Source organism: Oncorhynchus masou, chromosome 15 (genome assembly GCF_036934945.1).
Source record: "Oncorhynchus masou masou isolate Uvic2021 chromosome 15, UVic_Omas_1.1, whole genome shotgun sequence".
Lineage (NCBI taxonomy): Eukaryota > Metazoa > Chordata > Actinopteri > Salmoniformes > Salmonidae > Oncorhynchus > Oncorhynchus masou.
Window position 1 is genome coordinate 37,353,408 of NC_088226.1, and position 19,851 is coordinate 37,373,258.

Sequence of the window (19,851 nt, forward strand, 5' to 3'; positions counted from 1 at the left end):
TTGAGCTCTAGGCCTAACAGCGTGTCCTGTTAAGTCTTAATATCGTCACTTACTTAGGCCTTACATAGGCCTGTATTTCTCTAACCACTACTCTACCTGGGGCGGCAGGTAGCCTAGTGGTTAGAGCACTCGTTCTGCCCCTGAACAAGGCAGTTAACCCACTGTTCCTAGGCCCTCATTGTAAGAAAGAATTTGTTCCTAACTGACATGCCTGGTTAAATAAAGATTTGTAAATAATAATATATATGCTACTGTATCAATCGATCATTAATTAGTTCATGCCATCACACAACATACGAGAGACTTTGCTTTGAAATGCAATCAAGCCTTTTAGTTTTCAAATTAAATAATAAAAGGGAAGTTTGAATAATTAGCCTAAACAATAAATACACTTAAAATCACGAATGCACGCAAGTGTTTTTAGTCTGCTGTAATAAAGGCTTTATATATTTTTGTTGTTGTTAGAACAGACTCTCTGGTAACACTTATTTATTTAGTGTTTACACTGTTCCCAAAATAGCCATGAATAATAATAATATTGTAATCTAACGGCAACTGTTGGCACACAATACTCACGCAACGCTTGCTCACATACCCTCCTTTTTCTTGATCTCCAGTAGTTTCCACAACTAAGTCAAATGTCTTCCACAGATCTAACTTCCCCTTTCCCTCCTGAGCAACCAGTAAACATTTGCCCATTTGAAGTTTATTTTTCACGTCCTTCTCATCCATTTTGATGTCACTTTTTGATGTACTGTTTTTGGAGTTTGTTAAAACCTTATTTATTGATGTGATTATGATAGGTCAGCCCCTATTCGTCAGTTGCATGCGATGCTTACATGTTTCACGTAAAGAGAGCAAGGGTTGAGGGAATATGGATTATTTTTTACGAAAAGTAAGAAACTACTGAACAAAATTCTAAATGTAACATTGAACAATTTCAACGATTTTACTGAGTTACAGATCATATATAAGGAAATCAATGAATTTAAATAAATTCATTAGGCCCTAATCTATGAATTTCACATGACTGGGCAGGTGTGCAGTCATGGGTGGGCCTGGGAGGGCACAGGCCCACTCACTTGGGAGCCAGGCCCGGCCAATCAGAATGAATTTCCCCCACAAGAGGGCTTTATTACAGACAGAAATACTTGTCAGTTTCATCAGCTGTCCGGGTGGCTGGTCTCAGGTGATCCCGCAGGTGAAGAACCCGGATGTGGAAGTCCTGCGCTGGTGTGGTTATCCATGGTCTGTGATTGTGAGGCCAGTTGGACATGCTGCCAAATTCTCTAAAACGACCTTGGAGTCGGCTTATGGTAGAGAAAATCCCATTACATTTTCTGGCAACAGCTCTGGTGGACATTCCTGCAGTCAACATGCCAATTGCATGCCAATTGCACACTCCCTCAAAACTTGAGACCTCTGTGTCATTGTGTTGTGTGACAAAACTGCACATTTTAGAGTGTCCTTTTATTGTCCCCAGCACAAGGTGCACCTGTGTCATGATCATGCTGTTTAATCAACTTCTTGATATGACACACCTGTCAGTTGGATGGATTATGCTCAATAACAGGAATATAAACACATTTGTGTATAACATTTGAGAGAAATAAGTGTTTTGTGCATATGAAACATTAGTGGGATCTTTTATTTCAGCTCATGAAACATGGGACTAACACTTTACATGTTGCATTTATATTTTTGGTCAGTATAAATGGCTGAAATGATGATACAGTTTCAGCACGGACAGCACAATAAACACTTGCTGTGGTGTGATGCCTTTTCACACAGGCACTCGCTGTCATTCTTTAACACAGCGTCACCATCGGGCTCTTGAGTCATTTGTGTCTTAATTATTTGACCGAACACTGTGCTTAAAGCATTAGACAAGCTCAGTGCATATGTTGTTGTTGACACACATGGTGTCTGTCTATATATGGAAAAACAAGGTTAAGCATTTCGACCAATCGATTGGTTGAAAGAACAGGACGACTCTCGGTTGACCCAAGATTTGTTTTAATCGGGGACAGCCCTAAAACTCACAGACCCACTCACTCTAATGGCTGATCCTTAAATGGACAATGCCTGAGGCTCTTCCCTTTCGGGCCCCTCTTAACTCCCCGAACGGGGTCTATTTGATTGACAGCCAGTCACTCCCCTTCGACTCCACAACACGTTAACATGTCACATGGGTGACACATGAGTGAACCGAGTTTGTCGGACAATTCGGTCCTTGGAACAAAAAAAAAAAAAAAGCACGCGAGCGTCACTAGTGGTTGGTTACAAAACGAGCCCCTGTCTTCTCCAATCATCTGACTGGGGTCAGGGTCAAGTCTACGGTCTCCGGAGGTGTGTTTCTCATCTGTATGATGTTTTTTTTACGTATAGAAGTCTAGAAGGTGTTTGCGTTCGCTTCCGGTATGTGCACCCGCATGTGTGTCTGTGCGTGCCCGTGTGTCGGTCCCTTTAAGTGAATTGAAGTGATGGAAGCGTGTGTGGGAAGGACTGGATATTTATTGAAAGCATGGTAAACATCCATCCCTGTCTCCGTGGATGGGCCGAGAGGTGCATGTCTGTCTCGCTCTCGTCCCGCCCAACACATATCCTTTCTCTGATCTGTCCCACGGATATACACTCCCCTCCATATGTATTTGCACAGTGAAACTAACATTTTGGCGCTATACTCCAGCATTTCATATTTGAGAGGGAATGATTCATATGAGGCGACAGTACAGAATGTCAGCTTTTATTGAACGTTTTTTTCAGACATATCTGTTTTACCCCCCCCCCCCCCCCCCCCTGAGTATTTGGACAAATCCACTTCTAGTTTATTAAAGTAGTCAAAAGGTTAGTATTGTGACTCTTTTGGTTGTTTTGGATTAAGTTTTGCCCAATAGGACCTGAATGTGCTTTAATGTCTTAACAGTAAAACAGATGTCTGAAAATACCCTCAAATAAACGCCGACACTCTATTCTGTCGCCTCATAAGACATTTGATCTCAAATCCAAAATGCTGGAGTTTAGAGCCAAATTTAAAAGCTTAGCTTCACTGTCCAAATATGGTGGGGAGTGTATTTACTCTGTAATAAATAGTACTGTGACTTAACTTTTCCTGGTATGTCAGATAGCGTGACTTCAGAGGGAGGTAAGGTGTTACACTACCCGTCTTGGAGGGCAGTGGAAGAATCAGCGAGCGTTGGGGGGTGGTGGGGACAGGGGGTGTGGTTTACAGACGATTGCTCCACACACGCACACAGATGATGGCTTCACCGCGATGACAGACAAGGCGTAGCCCCTCGGGCGACACCCGAATCCCCCCCAAACCCCCTACTCAAACCCAACAACCACAATGACCCCTCCGCCCTAGTGACATCATCACTTATCGGGCCCTAGGGTGTCCATGGCACCGTCTCTCCTTCAATCTGTCAGTACACCTCTCTCATCCCGCCATCTCATATACCCTCTTATGCCGCTTATTCTAACCCCCCACCCCAACTCAACAACAGAGAAAAACACTTTCTTTCCCTCTAAACGTATGTTAATATCTTTAAAGCCCATTATTGTGATCCACACCAATACTTTCCATGTAGGAAACATGAGAAAACATGGCACAGCTGGCTTAACAGAACAGCACAAATTCAGATCATAAGATTCCTGGCATTTTACATGACTTTTATTGTGTGCTTGTTCATGAGCTGAAGGCAAACACATGTAATAGCATGCCCAGCCCAGACAGGAGGCCCTTAGGGCAAACACATGTAATAGCATGCCCAGCCCAGACAGGAGGCCCTTAAGGCAAACACATGTAATAGCATGCCCAGCCCAGACAGGAGGCCCTTAGGGCAAACACATGTAATAGCATGCCCAGCCCAGACAGGAGGCCCTTAGGGCAAACACATGTAATAGCATGCCCAGCCCAGACAGGAGGCCCTTAGGGCAAACACATGTAATAGCATGCCCAGCCCAGACAGGAGGCCCTTAGGGCAAACACATGTAATAGCATGCCCAGCCCAGACAGGAGGCCCTTAGGGCAAACACATGTAATAGCATGCCCAGCCCAGACAGGAGGCCCTTAGGGCAAACACATGTAATAGCATGCCCAGCCCAGACAGGAGGCCCTTAGGGCAAACACATGTAATAGCATGCCCAGACAGGAGGCCCTTAGGGCAAACACATGTAATAGCATGCCCAGCCCAGACAGGAGGCCCTTAGGGCAAACACATGTAATAGCATGCCCAGCCCAGACAGGAGGCCCTTAGGGCAAACACATGTAATAGCATGCCCAGCCCAGACAGGAGGCCCTTAGGGCAAACACATGTAATAGCATGCCCAGCCCAGACAGGAGGCCCTTAGGGCAAACACATGTAATAGCATGCCCAGCCCAGACAGGAGGCCCTTAGGGCAAACACATGTAATAGCATGCCCAACCCAGACAGGAGGCCCTTAGGGCAAACACATGTAATAGCATGCCCAGCCCAGACAGGAGGCCTTAGGGCAAACACATGTAATAGCATGCCCAGCCCAGACAGGAGGCCCTTAGGGCAAACACATGTAATAGCATGCCCAGCCCAGACAGGAGGCCCTTAGGGCAAACACATGTAATAGCATGCCCAGCCCAGACAGGAGGCCCTTAGGGCAAACACATGTAATAGCATTCCCAGCCCAGACAGGAGGCCTTAGGGCAAACACATGTAATAGCATGCCCAGCCCAGACAGGAGGCCCTTAGTAGGAAACACTCTGGCCATCATCACTTCTGAATCCCACAGGCCCTCAAGGCAGCTCTGTTTTTATCCTAAGGAACGCTTCAAGGTCACACACACACCATCTAACCCCTGACAGCAGGTCTGGGACCAGAGGCTGGGTCTCCTTCCTGTAGCATTTGTCCGCTGGACCTGTCAGTCAACACAAAGGTCAGAGATCATTTCTCTCCCCTCTTTTCTTTATTTCTTTCTTTCTGTCCTTTCTTTCTTTCTCGCCTCTCGCTCTCTTTATTCCTTTCTCTCTCTCTCTCTTTCTCTCTCTCTCTTTCTCTCTCTCTCTTTCTCTTCCCTCATTCTCCATTTTGATATGTCTCTCGCCCTCTCTCACACCACCCTTCTCTCTTTCTCTTCCCCCCTTAATCTGAGACACTAGTATGTACTCACACTTCCCCGAAACATACGCACACGTTAGTGTTGGTGTCGTATGATCACAAATACTCTATCTCACACGCAGACACACACGACACCACTAAGCTCGCTCTCATACACACACGTGCACACACCTATGAGCACACAGACATGCCAGTCAGTGTGAGATATTGCACAGAACAGGCCATATTTTTGCTGGGTGGGGCAGTGGAGTGGTACTAATATTGCTAACTGATAGTACGTGCCAGAATCTGATCTCACTCGAACTTACTATACATATGTATCTATAAGTGAAACTGCCTGCCTGAGCTTAGCATTGGGTGTTAAACTATATGCTGGTAACTTGAGCACCAAGTTGGTGGATAACCGCATGACATTTGGTATGCATTTCAATCTGATATCCTCCCAAAGTCAATTAAAGTGCAGCATTAGCTTAGCATTGGCCATGTTAAGTTAGCCTATCGTTGGGCATGTCTATCAGATTCCCACTGGGATGCGGAGGATGATCCCCGGGGGATTTGAATGGGGGGGGGGGTGTTGTACAGCAGAAGGGGGGTATAGAAGCCCCAGTACCAGACTGACTGTCAATAACAAGATTAATGGTCTACCGAGACTCCGAAGGCGATGGGGGAGGGGTGTGGGGGGGGGGGGGTGTTAGCTGGAATTAGCCGTCAGGTAAGGAGAAGTGTCGCTTGCCAGAGTCACAGCGGCTGTGGGAAGGGACTAGATAGGGAGAGGCAGGGGATCACAGAGCAGGTAGGGGGAGGAGAGGGATAGATAGCAGCCTGTCTCTAAAGACGCCACGGTGCGGTACGGTGTTATGATGGCATTATTTGATCACCCCTAAGAGGATGGGGTGGAGTGGTGCTGTGGTGAGCGTCATGCCGCTCTGTCACTCTGCAGACTAGAGCGTGAGACTGGGTGAAGAGAGAAGGAGGTGGAGGTCCGGAGTGGCAGGCACACTAAGATCTACTCTACCCGTCCGTCTCATAGGAGACGTAACAGTCTTCACATCCCAGTCGATCAGATGTAGCAGCTACTTTATAGAAGAAACAGCAGTTGATCTGTTTCGGGGGGGGGGAGCTGTTGCTACATAATAGGAGAGCATGGAAATTGTCCATCCGTGGCTGCTGCTGGATTGCAGCCAAAGGGATCGAGATCCAATCCATGTAGAACTCTGTAGTTATTCGGTGTTTAGAGAGTTTGTGGAGGGTTGCGTGTGTAAGTAGTAGCCCAGAGCAGAAGGCGTGAGGTGGGCTTGCTGGGAAAGGTGCAGTGCAGAATGAATAGACTAGATCATCTGTGGTTTCACAGCATGGAGTTGTGTGTCATCTTGGGATGGATGGGTTTGATCTGTGTGTGTGCGCGTGTGTGTGTCAGCGTGGGATGAATGGAGGGTGTGCTCTGATTGTAAACCCCAGCAGGTTGTGTTGGTTGAGTGGGTCTGGAAGCAATAGGGACTCAATCTTCTTCTACTAGACCACCGCGAACACACACACACACACACACACACACACACACATACAAACGGGGGTCTTAATCTTCCTCTAATAGGCCTTTGACAGCAAGATGGGGGAGCGAGAGAGAGAGAGTACTACCCTTCTGCCATACACGCACACAGACTCTCAAGCGTGAAGCAACACTACAAACTGGGGCTGTCATTAAACAACAGCTAAAGCGGAACATCATTGTGAGTCGTTGTTGGGACTAGGTGGACTGTGTGAGGGGTGTTTGGAATAGGACTGAGGGAGGGGTAGATGTGGGGTGTTGACGGGGAGGCTGTAAGAGGTGCCGGGCGCGGGGCACGGCAGCGGTCTTTGACAAGCCCTATTTGTCATCTGCCAGGAGGCCCGAATAGCTCTGAATGCAATACAGATGACTGCTGGGAAGAGAAGGGACTACAGTCCAGGCAACTAATCCTGCACAACCATGCCACCCCCCCCACACCTCACACCATGGTTATTGTAGTAAATGAAAACTGAAACAAAAACAAAAATTGGAAAAACAATTTAGTGAACTGAAATAAAACATTTAAGAAAAACATTTGAAAAACTATACTGAAACCGTCTTTGGCTGCAAAATGAAATAAAATAAAAACCATCATAAGTGTTTGTTTTTGTTTATTTTCCTTCTAATGAGGTTTTCAAGCTTTTTTTCCCGAATGGGGTTTACAAGCTTCTGAATCTGGCAGGTAAATGCTGCGAGTTGATGGAGATGTTTCAAATGGCTCTTACGCTATCACTAGCTAGTGGGAGCGGGAACCACAGGTGTGAACAAAAGCGGCAACAAAAGGTCAAGCTGAAACTAAAAAAAATGGTTTTATTTTAAACTCAAACGAAATAATTATCGAAAGACTAATAGACTAATAATAGAAAATCACAAAATACATATGCAGCCTTACCTCATTCATACAGAGGGGCGTGTGTGTGGGCAGGTCCCGTGCGAGCGTGTGTGTGTGTGTGTTTGGGGTAGGTTCCAGCATGATGTGTGGTGATTCATGGGTAAATGTTTGTCTGAAATGAATGATCCAGCTGATCCAGAGCTGTGTGTGCGCTGCCTGACAAGTGAAACACACTCCCCGACCCCGGAATGTAAGATAAGAGAGAGAGAGAGGGTGGAGGAAGATAAATAATTGTGTTGTGTCATTGCTCCAAGCTGCTATTTGCTTCCTGGTCATTTGCTTCCTGGCTTTGTTATTAAATGCTTATTAACATGACAGCAAGCACTTAAAGATATCAGATACAAATAATTGAAATTAAGTAGAAAGGGCACATTGTTGGGTCTCTCTCTCTCTCTCTCTCTCTCTCTCTCTCTCTCTCATTAAGAAGACAAAGTGTCAACGTGAGAGATGGGTGGTACAGGAGAGAGAGAGGGAGGGGGGGGCAGGGGGTAAGAAAGAGAGAGATTTTCTTTGTCACTGACAACTCTCATTTTCTCCTGCTGGATCTCAGCGTTTGTCTGAATGAACAAAAGATGATTTATGTGAGATTTGAGCTGGGAGACTTCTGTTTTAGACCTTCCACAACACAGCTCTGGTTCAGTTGGAGATTCACTTGTATATTTCAACTCTAGAATTGACCCCAGGTTTTATTTAAATTAGAACCCACTGTATTCATCCCAGTCCTCTCCGATCTTCAGAATCATCAGTCTTATTCGTTCTTCCACAGTCATCAGACACAACCTGAATCGTCACAGTACACTGCCTGATCCTGAAAGCTACATCATAACTCCTGGCTTTGATAAATCCTCGGGTTTGTTAAATTGGCGTAAAGCAGCAGTTTCAGATCCTAGCGGATGCAAATGCCATCCTTTACCCGGCACAGCGTGTATGTCAGCCAATCCCAGCCATCATAAAGCCATATGATGGATACACACCCAAATAAATAAATAACACAGACTCCTATTATTTTTTTCTCCTCCCCTCTTTTATGGATCTGCAAAATGATATAACGAATGAGACTTAAAGAGAGAAATCGGGAGGGAGGGAAAGAGACAGAGGACAGGAATTATTAGGCTCATATATATTTATATATATTTCCTTTGTTATTCTCTCATCTTTACATGCGAAGCTTGTTAAGAGAGCACACCCTGCGTGCCACAGAGTTCTAGGTGCGTGTGGGTGCCCTGCGCATGTGTGTCTGTGTCCTATTTGTGTTGTATCTGCTAGCTTGACCCTAAACCCAGGCTTGACCCCAGGCTTGACCCTAAATCCAGGCTTGACCCTAGGTTTGACCCTAAACCCAGGCTTGACCCTAAATCCAGGCTTGACCCCAGGCTTGACCCTAAACCCAGGCTTGACCCTGAACCCAAGCTTGACCCTGAACCCAGGCTTGACCCTAAATCCAGGCTTGACCCTAAACCCAGGCTTGACCCTGAAACCAGGCTTGACCCTGAACCCAGGCTTGACCCTAAACCCAGGCTTGACCCTGAAACCAGGCTTGACCCTAAATCCAGGCTTGACCCTGAACCCAGGCTTGACCCTAAACCCAGGCTTGTCAGCCAATCCCCCAGTGGTGCATTGACATGTTGTAGTTTGTACCTATGAGTTAGCATGGGCATATGCACAAATGCCATGCCCTGTATTGCATTCTTGACCTGTCAATCTGATGTCAATCACTTCCTCTGTCTTCCCCAGGTCCCGCCTCTCTGTCGATGCATAGCCAATTGTCTCAGCGGGTTTTCAGGACGCGCTATAAGATAGTGACGCGCCTGGGCGGAGCCACCTCGCACACACCCCACAATAGCCACGCCCTCTCCTGGAGAGCCAAGAGAATCCATACGGCCAGGTAATGCATACACACACACACACACACACACACACACACACACACACACACACACACACACACACTGCATACAGTGTTCCACTATTTGAAAGATTCAGTTTATACATAGGCTGCACTCTGTAACACATGGTACGTAACACACACAGGCCCACACACACACACACTATGGTTCTTATGTTTAGTGTGTCTCCCTTCGTCATATCACTCAGCAGCACCATAACCCAGGAAGGAGGGCCTGTCTTTAAAGTAGCAGACAGGTGTGCCGTTGTGTGTTAGCCTGTGCGTGGAGCGGAGAGGGACCCCGAGAATTTATGGAGCTTATTTTTGCACAGTAGATGACCCGGGGAATGAAACGTTTACACCGGTCCTCTGCTCTGTACGCTCTGAGCATGAATTTACACCTCTTACAATGGGATCTCAGAGAACAACCCATCAGAAGGGAGGGGGCTCTTCTCCGAACGTCATTACAACCTCCCGTCTCTCTTTTCCTCTCTGTCTTTATTGCTCTCTTTCTGCCTTTCACCCTTTCATTTTGAGAATGAGGGAATTCACTGAAATGAAGCTAAATGCATTTACTTAATAAGCACTCAATGAACATGTGATTTACAGGGCTCCAACTTAACCCCTCGCTCTTTATCCCTCCTCGTGTCTTTACCGCGCTCATCCTCACATCCATTCTATCCATCCTGTCCTCCTTTCTCCCTGGACGTGAGAAAGATGCTCGGTGCTAAAACAGAGATTCTAGAAAGTAAACGATATAAATGAGATGAGGGGGAAGGTACGAAGTGGATGATATGAAGTGGTTATGAGGTCATAACTGGGGGACGGAGGGAGAGGTAATGAATCCCTATGATGATCTCATTATTGGCCCGACGTGCAATAAGTTCATGTGTTATTCATGACCTCATCACCGTGGGACGGACAGTTAGACAGTTAGTTAATGTTTTATTGTGATTGTTATTATCATAGACTTACGGTTTTATTGCGCAGCTAGTTAAAAGGTAATATGTTTATGCAGTTGGTTAATGTATTATTCCGCTAATATGATAGGCCTGTGAAATGGCTTAGTGTCTTAATGATACTCTGTTTTCCTAAGCCTAGTAATGGGCTGTGGCGGGAGGAGATCACAAGCTGTTGCATATCGCGCAGGCACGCGCACAGACACACACACACCGTTGTGTTCACAGCGCGAAGGGTTCCGTTGGAGGTGCGGTGTGCTCTGCAGGTGTGCGTTTTGTCTCTGTGGCTGTGGCTGCCTGCTGTGTGCGAGTGTTTGGAGGTGTCTGTAGCCGTGTGAGACGTCCACCGACTCAGAGGGGATGCAGACACACTGGCTCCCATGACAAGGGGACCACACATGGTTACATTTCAGCTTGGGGAGATGCAGTAGTCTCTCTCTCTCTCTCTCTCTCTCTCTACCCTTCTCTCTCTTTCTTTCTTTCTTTCTTTCTTTCTTTCTTTCTTTCTTTCTTTCTTTCTTTCTTCCCCCCCCCCCCCCAAGTCAGGAAGATTGTTACTGTATGCCCGTTTGGATTTGTGTGTTCTTCATGTCTTACACAGTTATCTTAATTGACCCTATGTGAGTTTTTTGGTGTTGTGTGTTTGGTTGTATGTCTGTGTGTGGTGTCTCATTTTGTGTAGTTCAGGTTGAGCTTGGTGAAACAGTGGGACTGGCTGCATGAGGCTGAGAATGAAGCTCGGGCCTCTGGTGACTTATTACTATTCATTTAGCCGCTGCAGTAAATATTGATTAATCAAGGGATTTTCAATTTGAGCTGCGCGACATCCTGTGAAATATCACCAAGTCTGGAGATTGGGGGGGCAGAGGGGGGCTGGACAGGTCCCCTGGGAGAGAGAACGTTCTCCTAAGACCCCCCCCCCACTTACTCCTCTCACTACCTCAATCTGTCTGACTCTCTCTAGCTCCCCTGAACCTTTTATTAGTTCTATCTTAAGCCATCTAAGCAGTCCTAGCTCATCTATAGCAGTCTCGTCTCACCCCCTACACCGAGTTCTGTCCTACCTCTTCAGCCTTCTCATATCATCCCCACTCGGTGTCCCCAAAGCTTTAGAGAGGCTCAAGATGTAGCCTCACTGTAGCCTCCCTGTAAATATGGTTCATTCTGATTTCCATAATGGGGCTGATGCCCTTGGCACAGAGTGTCTAGCGCCAGCCACACATGATCAGTGGGCACCTCTACCTATTTGAGCACTCCTGTCACCCTTAACTCCCCTCTCTCTACTCTGTTAGTCTCCCACCCAGACCCAAGGGAAGTGAGCTGACCTGTCCCGTACCCAGCATGCCGCGCGGTTCTCAGTGTGGTGTCAGCAGTAATGGGCATTGTGGGTGATTGAGTGCTGGGGGAGGCGGGGTATTCCAGCCCCCGCCACCAGGAAATAGATATAATCTCAACATTAAGTCCATTAATAGTAGCCGGAGTTGAATTAAGAAAGCCGTAAAACATGCAGCGCACCGCAGGATAAATGACCGTCCCCTCCCTCGCTCCAGCCGTCCCTCGCTCCAGCCCTCCCTCGCTCCAGCCCTCCCTCGCTCCAGCCCTCCCTCGCTCCAGCCCTCCCTCGCTCCTGCCCTCCCTCGCTCCAGCCCTCCCTCGCTCCAGCCCTCCCTCGCTCCAGCCCTCCCTCGCTCCAGCCCTCCCTCGCTCCAGCCCTCCCTCACTCCAGCCCTCCCTCGCTCCAGCCCTCCCTCGCTCCAGCCCTCCCTCGCTCCAGCCGTCTATCCATTCACCTCTTATTGCGTCTCTTCTCATCCTCACCTCATTTTCATACCTTTTCAGTATCACCGTATCTCTGCTTCTCAGCTCTTTTCCACCTGCCTCACTCTCTTGCACGCGCTACCATCTTGTCAGTTCTCTTTGGGAGTTCATGGTGCTCGATTGTTTGTTTTTGAGCTACTGTTGTGACACACACACACACACACACACACAGTCTCTCATCTCGTCTAGTGCTCCTCGATTGATCAGGATGTGGGAGGCGGCAATAAAGGCTGCTCCGCTCTCCTCTCCTTTCTCCCATCACTTCCACCCTCATTCACTCCTCCACACAGCCCTCCTTCACGCCAGTTCATATGGCAGTTTTACTCCTCTACTCGTCACTTATCATATCTATCCCCCTATCGCTTTCTCACGTATCCCTTCTTACTCGCGGCCCATTCTAACGGTCATGTTTTTACTTCCCTTTTGCTCTTTTCTAGTCCCCCCTCTTTCTGACACCCGTACACTCTCATCGACAGATTCCTGATTGCCTTGTCTTCATTTGATGTCGTCTTGCCCCAGAGGTGTTCCTTACTCTCGTACGATTAGTGTCGACTGAATTGTCTTAATGCGTAACGAGTGTGTTTAGGACCACTGTTACTACATTGCTGTAAGCTGAGTGCAGTCCTCCTCTCCTCGCTCTAGAAAGGAGCTAGACTGTTTGCGCTGCTCAGTCTGTTCCAAGGGTAGCTGTTTCCCCAGTATGAGCTTACTAATGCTTTCGCTGCAAGCAAACAGGCCAGAGCAGCATTATTCAGAGCACTCGCGCGACCCCCAAATTCTTCCCTGTCACCAAAACAAAAGTCTGATCGTTCATCAACGGCAGGAGTAGTGCTGAATCGCTCTCTCCTTCATCTGTGTGTCGCGCATGGCGAGAGCTGTACACACAAACACACACACGCACAATTTCACAGGCATGCAAACACTCAGAATATACTCACAAGAGAGTTCCTCTCTGCTATTTTCTCCACCTCTTCCACCTCCTCTCCTCTCCTCCTCTAGACTCACTACCTACAGCTCTGTGGGATCATGGTCCATGGGGTCAACTTACCCCTGCTGTAAATACACAGTGCATTCGGACCCCTTGACTTTTTCCACATTTTGTTACTAAAATGGATTAAATTAAAGATTTTCCTCATCAATTTGCACACAATACCCCATAATGAAAAAGCAAAAACAGGGTTTTAGACATTTTTGGCAAATGTATTAAAAATAAACACAGAAATAAATTATTTACATAAGTATTCAGACCCTTTGCTATGAGACTCTAAATGTATATCAGGTGAATCCGGTTTCCATTGATCATCCTTTAAATTTTTCTACAACTTTATTGGAGTCCACCTATGGTAAATTCTATTGATTGGACATGATTTGGAAAGGCACAGAGGCACCTGTTTATTTAAGGTCCCACTGTTGACAGTGCATGTCAGAGCATAAAGCAAGCCATGAGGTTGAATGAATTGTCCGTAGAGCTCCGAGACAGGACTGTGTCGAGGCACAGATCTGGGGAATGGTACCAAAACATTTCTGCAGCATTGAAGGTCCCCAAGAATGCAGTGGCCTCATCATTCTTAAATGGAAGAAGTTTTGAACCACCAAGACTCTTCTGAAGAAGGGCCTTTGTCGGGGTGGTGACCAAGAACCCGATGGTCACTCTGACAGAGCTCCAGAGTTCCTTTGTGTAGATGGGATAACCTTCCAGAAGGACCTAAAGGACTCTCAGACCATGAGAAACAAGATTCTCTGGTCTGATGAAACCAAGATTGAACTCTTTGGCCTGAATGCCAAGCGTCACATCTGGAGGAAATCTGCCACCATCCCTATGTTAAAGCGTGGTGGTGACAGCATCATGCTGTGGGTTTGTTTTTCAGCGCCAGGGACTGGGAGACTAGTCAGGATAGAGGGAAAGATGATCTGAGGTCCTTGATGAAAACTTGCTCCAGAACGCTCAGAATCTCAGACTGGGGCGAATGTTCACCTTCACAACTACGCACACACACAACTACGCACACACACACACACACACACACACACACACACACACACACACACACACACACACACACACACACACACACACACACACACACACACACACACACACACACACACACAGCTCAAAATCTCTCTTCTCCCCCATAGTTTGTCCCATTAATGAATCACCATAGTGATTGGGATGATGTGTGTGCAGCCAGGATGTGTCCCCCAGGGCTGCTGGGGAGCAGAGTGGTATATTGGCGTGTTGGTGAAAATGCTCCCCCTGAAACGAACGTGCTGTCTGGCAGGGGAGGATTTGTGTGGCGGACAGGCCTGGAGTACCTTTGATAACAGATCTCTTGCTTTGGGGTCAAGGCCGGCACAGGAATAGGTCAAGGAGAGAGAAGAGGGGATAAGGAAAGAGAAGAGGGATGGCTCTCTCTTCTCCTCCGGTTGTGTCACTTGGGGCTTTTTAAAATTCTCTCTATCTCTCTCTCCCTCCCTTTACCCTCTTTCCATCCTCCCTCCTCCTCTCTCTCCCCCTCTCTCATTAATAGGGAGATTACATGGCGATAGTAGTGGAAATAGTGGTGGTGTAATATGAAGTAATATGAGGTACATAAAGTAATGTGTATAATGGTCAGTAATGATGTTGTGCTGGAGGGGGAAACTCATTCAGACAGCTGCCTACCTCACATTACTACCCGCATTCACACACACACACACACACACACACACACACACACACACACACACACACACACACACACACACACACACACACACACACACACACACACACACACACACACACACACACACACACACACACACACACACAGAGAGACACTCATGATGCACTCTGATATAGGAACACACTTTCTTTCATACTGTGTGCTCACACACACTCAACCACACACATTGCCATTTTCCCCAATAATCCCTCACCTGGTGCCTAGTCCCCCCCCCCATTCTCCCCTCCCAAGTCCTGCACCATGTGTCAGGGTTAACTGCTGTCTATGTTAAGTGTTCATGTCATATCCACATTAACCTCCATGATGGCTCCTCTGGCTGTTGGGCCCTGCTAAAGCCTCCCTGGGAGGCAGTCACTGCTCCTACATTAGCCTCCATTATGGCTCCCTGGGCTCCAGTTGCCCTGTGTAGGGCACACACTGATCTTATATTTGTGAAACTGAGTGTCTCTGCTGGTGAGTTATGGCCTGGTGCGGGAGAGGGCGAGAGGTAGCTAACTAGCGATCTCGCTGGCTGTGTGTCCTTGTGTGTGATTCTCTGTGTGTGTTTCTTTTTCTGTTATTGTGTAACTGTAGTTGTAGTGTGTGAGTGTTTACCTTAGCGTAGTTGTTTATGTGTGTGTTTGGGGTCCCTGCTCTGTTCTCTGCAATGGGAGGCATGAACTCTGACTCCAAACACATTGCCAGCCCATCTGAACTACAGCAGCATATTACCTCCAGCGCACTGCACACCAGTCCCAATCCAACCCAAATAAAAGTGACAGGCCAGTACAATTTATTGCCATAACCCCTGCCCCCCCCTCCCCCCTCCCACACACACACACACACACACACACACAGTTACACACACACAGTTACACACACATAGAACAGAGGGTGACTTCCTTCGCTTCTGCATGTCATTTTGTGATTATGTATTTGTGTGTATTCTGTAGGCATGTGTGTATGTGTGTGTGTGTGTGTGTGTGTGTGTGCGCGCGCATGCGATTGCGACTGCATTTGTGTGTGTCTGTTCGGCACCACGCGTTGCTTCAGGACCCGAGGGCAGCCCTCCCTGCTCTGGCCTCCTGCCCTGTCTATTATCTCATTGATTTCCTCCTCTTTTCAATTCTCTCCATTTCCACACTGCCGCCCTTTCCATTAGGGCGGCAATTTAACAGAGTGCTGTGACACGGGAGAGAAAGAGGGAGGTGAGGAGGGAGGGTAGGACTGGGAAGCGTAAAGAGGGAGATGAGAAGGGGAGATAAAGTGGAAGAGGAGTGCAAAAGACAGGCAGAAAGAGAAGGGGTGTGGATGTGGTGGGGAAGTGAGCAAATTACAAGAGCAGTAACATTCAGCTCATTACTACTTTGTGGTTATACCGAATTGATATTTTTGCCCAAGTACTACGTTCTCCAGGAGTTATCATACCATGATGTTTCCTCCCATAGAAAATGCCATCCCAAAACCTGGACTTGTCAAACTGTTCAAGCAAGATGTTCTGTGTATCCATGTATGCTTTTCCTAATGCTTTGCCAATTTCTCCCTCCTCACTCTATTCTGCTTCTTCTCTCCTCTCTCTCTGTCTCTGTCTCTCTCTGTCTCTCTATCTCTCTGTCTCTCTCTGTCTCTGTCTCTCTCTCTCTCTCTCTCTGTGTGTCTCTGTCTCTGTCTCTGTCTCTCTCTCTCTCTCTCTCTCTCTCTCTCTCTCTCTCTCTCTCTGTGTTTCTGTGTCTCTGTCTGTCTGTCTGTCTGTGTCTCTGTCTCTTTGTCTCTGTCTCTCTGTGTGTGTCCTCCAGGAGTGTGCTCCAGAGTCGTCTGCGTCCCCCCGGACAGGACAGGCACCCCCCGGCCCAACACTGGAGAGGCAGAGGGCTGGGCATGCGCTGGATTGGCGGAAACCTTTACAGTGTCTCAGCCAATAAGCTGTCCCGCACTGTGACAACCAATGCGCCAATCAACAGGACAGGTACCACACACACACACACACACCTTACAAATGTGGTTGAAGTCGGAAGTTTACATACTCTTAGGTTGGAGTCATTAAAACTCATTTTTCAACCACTCCACAAATTTCTTGTTTAACAAACTATAGTTTTGGCAAGTCGGCTAGGAAATCTACTTTGTGCATGACACAAGTAATTTTTCCAACAATTGTTTACAGACAGATTATTTCACTTATAATTCACTGTATCACACTTCCAGTGGGTAAGAAGTTTACTTACACTAAGTTGACTGTGTCTTTAAACAGCTTGGAAAATTCCAGAAAATTATGTCATGGCTTTAGAAGCTTGTGATAGGCTAATTGACATAATTTGAGTCAATTGAAGGTGTACCTGTGGATGTATTTCAAGGCCTACCTTCAAACTCAGTGCCTCTTTGCTTGACATCATGGGAAAATGAAAAGAAATCAGCCAAGACCTCAGAAAAAAAATTGTGGACCTCCACAAGTCTGGTTCATCCTTGGGAGCAATTTCCAAATGCCTGAAGGTACCACATTCATCTGTACAAACAATAGTACACAAGTATAAACACCATGGGACCATGCAGCCATCATACCGCTCAGGAAGGAGACACATTCTGTCTCTTAGAGATGAACGTACTTTGTTACAAAAAGTGCAAATCAATCCCAGAACAACAGCAATGGACCTTGTGAAGATGCTGGAGGAAACAGGTACAAAATTATCTGTATCCACAGTAAAACAAGTCCTATATCGACATAACCTGAAAGGCACCTCGGTAAGGAAGAAGCCAATACTCCAAAACCACCATAAAAAAGCCAGCCTACGGTTTGCAACTGCACATGGGGACAAAGATTGTCCTCTGGTCTGATGAAACAAAAATAGAACTGCAAGGCCATAATGACCATCGTTATGTTTGGAGAAAAAAGAGGGAGGCTTGCAAGCCAAAGGACACCATCCCAACCGTGAAGCATGGGGGTGGCAGCATCATGTGGGCGTGCTTTTCTGCAGGAGGGACTGGTGTACTTCACAAAATAGATGGCATCATGACGCAAGAAAATTATTTGGATACATTTAAGCAACATGTCATGACATCAGTCAGGAAGTTGAAACTTGGTCTCAAATGGGTCTTTCAAGTGGACAATTACCCCAAGCATACTTCCAATGTTGTGGCAAAATGGCTTAAGGACAACAAAGTCAAGATATTGGAGTGGCCATCACAAATCCCTGACCTCAATAGCATACAACATTTGTGGGCAGAACTGAAAAAGCATGTGCGAGCAAGGAGGCCTACAAACTTGACTCAGTTACGCCAGCTCTGTCAGGAGGAATGGGCCAAAATTCACCCAACTTATTGTGGGAAGCTTGTGGAAGGCTACCCAAAACGTTTGACCCAAGTTAAACAATTTAAAGGCAATGCTACCAAAAACTAATTGAGAGTATGTAAACTTCTGACCCACTGGGAATGTGATGAAAGAAATAAAAGTTGAAATAAATCATTCTCTCAACTATTATTCTGAAATTTCACATTCTTAAAATAAAGTGGTGATCCTAACTGACCTAAACCAGAGACTTTTTACTAGGATTAAATGTCAGGAATTGTGAAAAGTTTGAGTTTAAATGTAATTGGCTAAGGTCTATGTAAACTTCTGACTTCAACTGTACACTGTGCCAGTCATTGTAGGCAAAGGTTATGCACTTGTTATAGACCACAGAGTGAGTGTGTATCTTGTGGTGTGATAGTGTGCAGTCACCGAAGTAGCACTATGGTAGACGAGGAGGAAATAGGAGGTATGAGGTGTGTTAGACATCTGAAATAATCAAGTTGTCATCAGTCAGTGGGACAGGAGGAGGGGCTGCTGCGGGGAGAACTGGACGACGCAGATTAAACCCAGCCCTGAGCTGCTCTCTCAATCTCTCGCTTGCTCAATCGCTTTCTCGCTCTCGTGCTCTGGCTCTCTCCCTCTCTCTCTCTCCCCTTACAGAAAAACCACATGATATCACACGTGGAAAATCCTGTGAAAGCGTGTTTTTTTGGAACACTTTCCATGTGACATTTCACATGTGAAAACATGTTTTTGGAACACTTTCCATGTGACATTTCACATGTGAAAACATGTTTTTGGAACACTTTCCATGTGACATTTCACATGTGAAAACGTGGTTTTGGGACACAACACGTGAAAACGTTGTGCTTTTAACATAGTGTTTTCAACGTTTTCATTTTTTTTTACACGCTTTGACATACGTACATAACTGCATTGTGTGTGTTTATTTATACATATTTATTTTTCAACGTGTCCTCACCTGGTATTTGAACTGAGTTTTTCTGTGTTCTTACACTTTGGACATCAAAGTGAATCTCAAATTTGTTAAAAATAAACTCAAAACTCTTATTTTTCATAGTGATTCGGGAGTAACATTGAAGCAAAATAATATGGCCCGCCAACATTAGACGACTATATAGAAAACCCTCAAATTGCTGAAATGAGTAAATGAAATCAATGATGAACCAATAGTTTAATTTATAACTCAAATAACAATGCAGATGGCAGTCTTTTGCTAAGTGGGTGCAGATTAGTGCACCTCAAATCCAGAGGTTGTGAGTTCAAATCCCAGGAGGGGTCATACTTTAGCTGAGCAGCGTACCACTAACCTTTAGATCACCATTTCATAACTTTACTTATAATGATTTGGGATGGTTTGAGACCATCTGGGACCATCATGTGACGTCCGGAGACTGGTAGAACAAATGTATTGAGAAAGTCTTACAAACATCCTGAATTGGTCCTCGCCTTTACGGTAAAACTAAATGTCACGTGTGAAACATTCCAAAAACACATTTTCAGGGAAGTGAGTGTTACATTCAAATGGTGACTAGCTACAAATGAAATATTGTATGTTTCTTTTGTAACACAGGCACTTACAGTGCCTTCAGAAAGTATTTGTCACATTTTGTTGTCGCCTGAATTGAAAATTGATTGCATTTAGA

General features: G+C 46.3%; 1 protein-coding gene across 2 annotated transcripts in view; it reads left to right on the forward strand.

The window, feature by feature from the left end:
- Positions 1-19,851, forward strand: part of LOC135556212 (zinc finger CCCH domain-containing protein 3-like) — an 83,812-nt gene that overhangs the window by 37,709 nt on the left and 26,252 nt on the right. For both annotated transcript variants that reach the window (XM_064989220.1, XM_064989219.1), the window contains exons 4-5: positions 9,266-9,416; positions 16,698-16,867. In XM_064989220.1, coding sequence (XP_064845292.1) covers positions 9,266-9,416; positions 16,698-16,867 — 321 coding nt within the window. The remainder of the gene's footprint in view (positions 1-9,265; positions 9,417-16,697; positions 16,868-19,851) is intronic.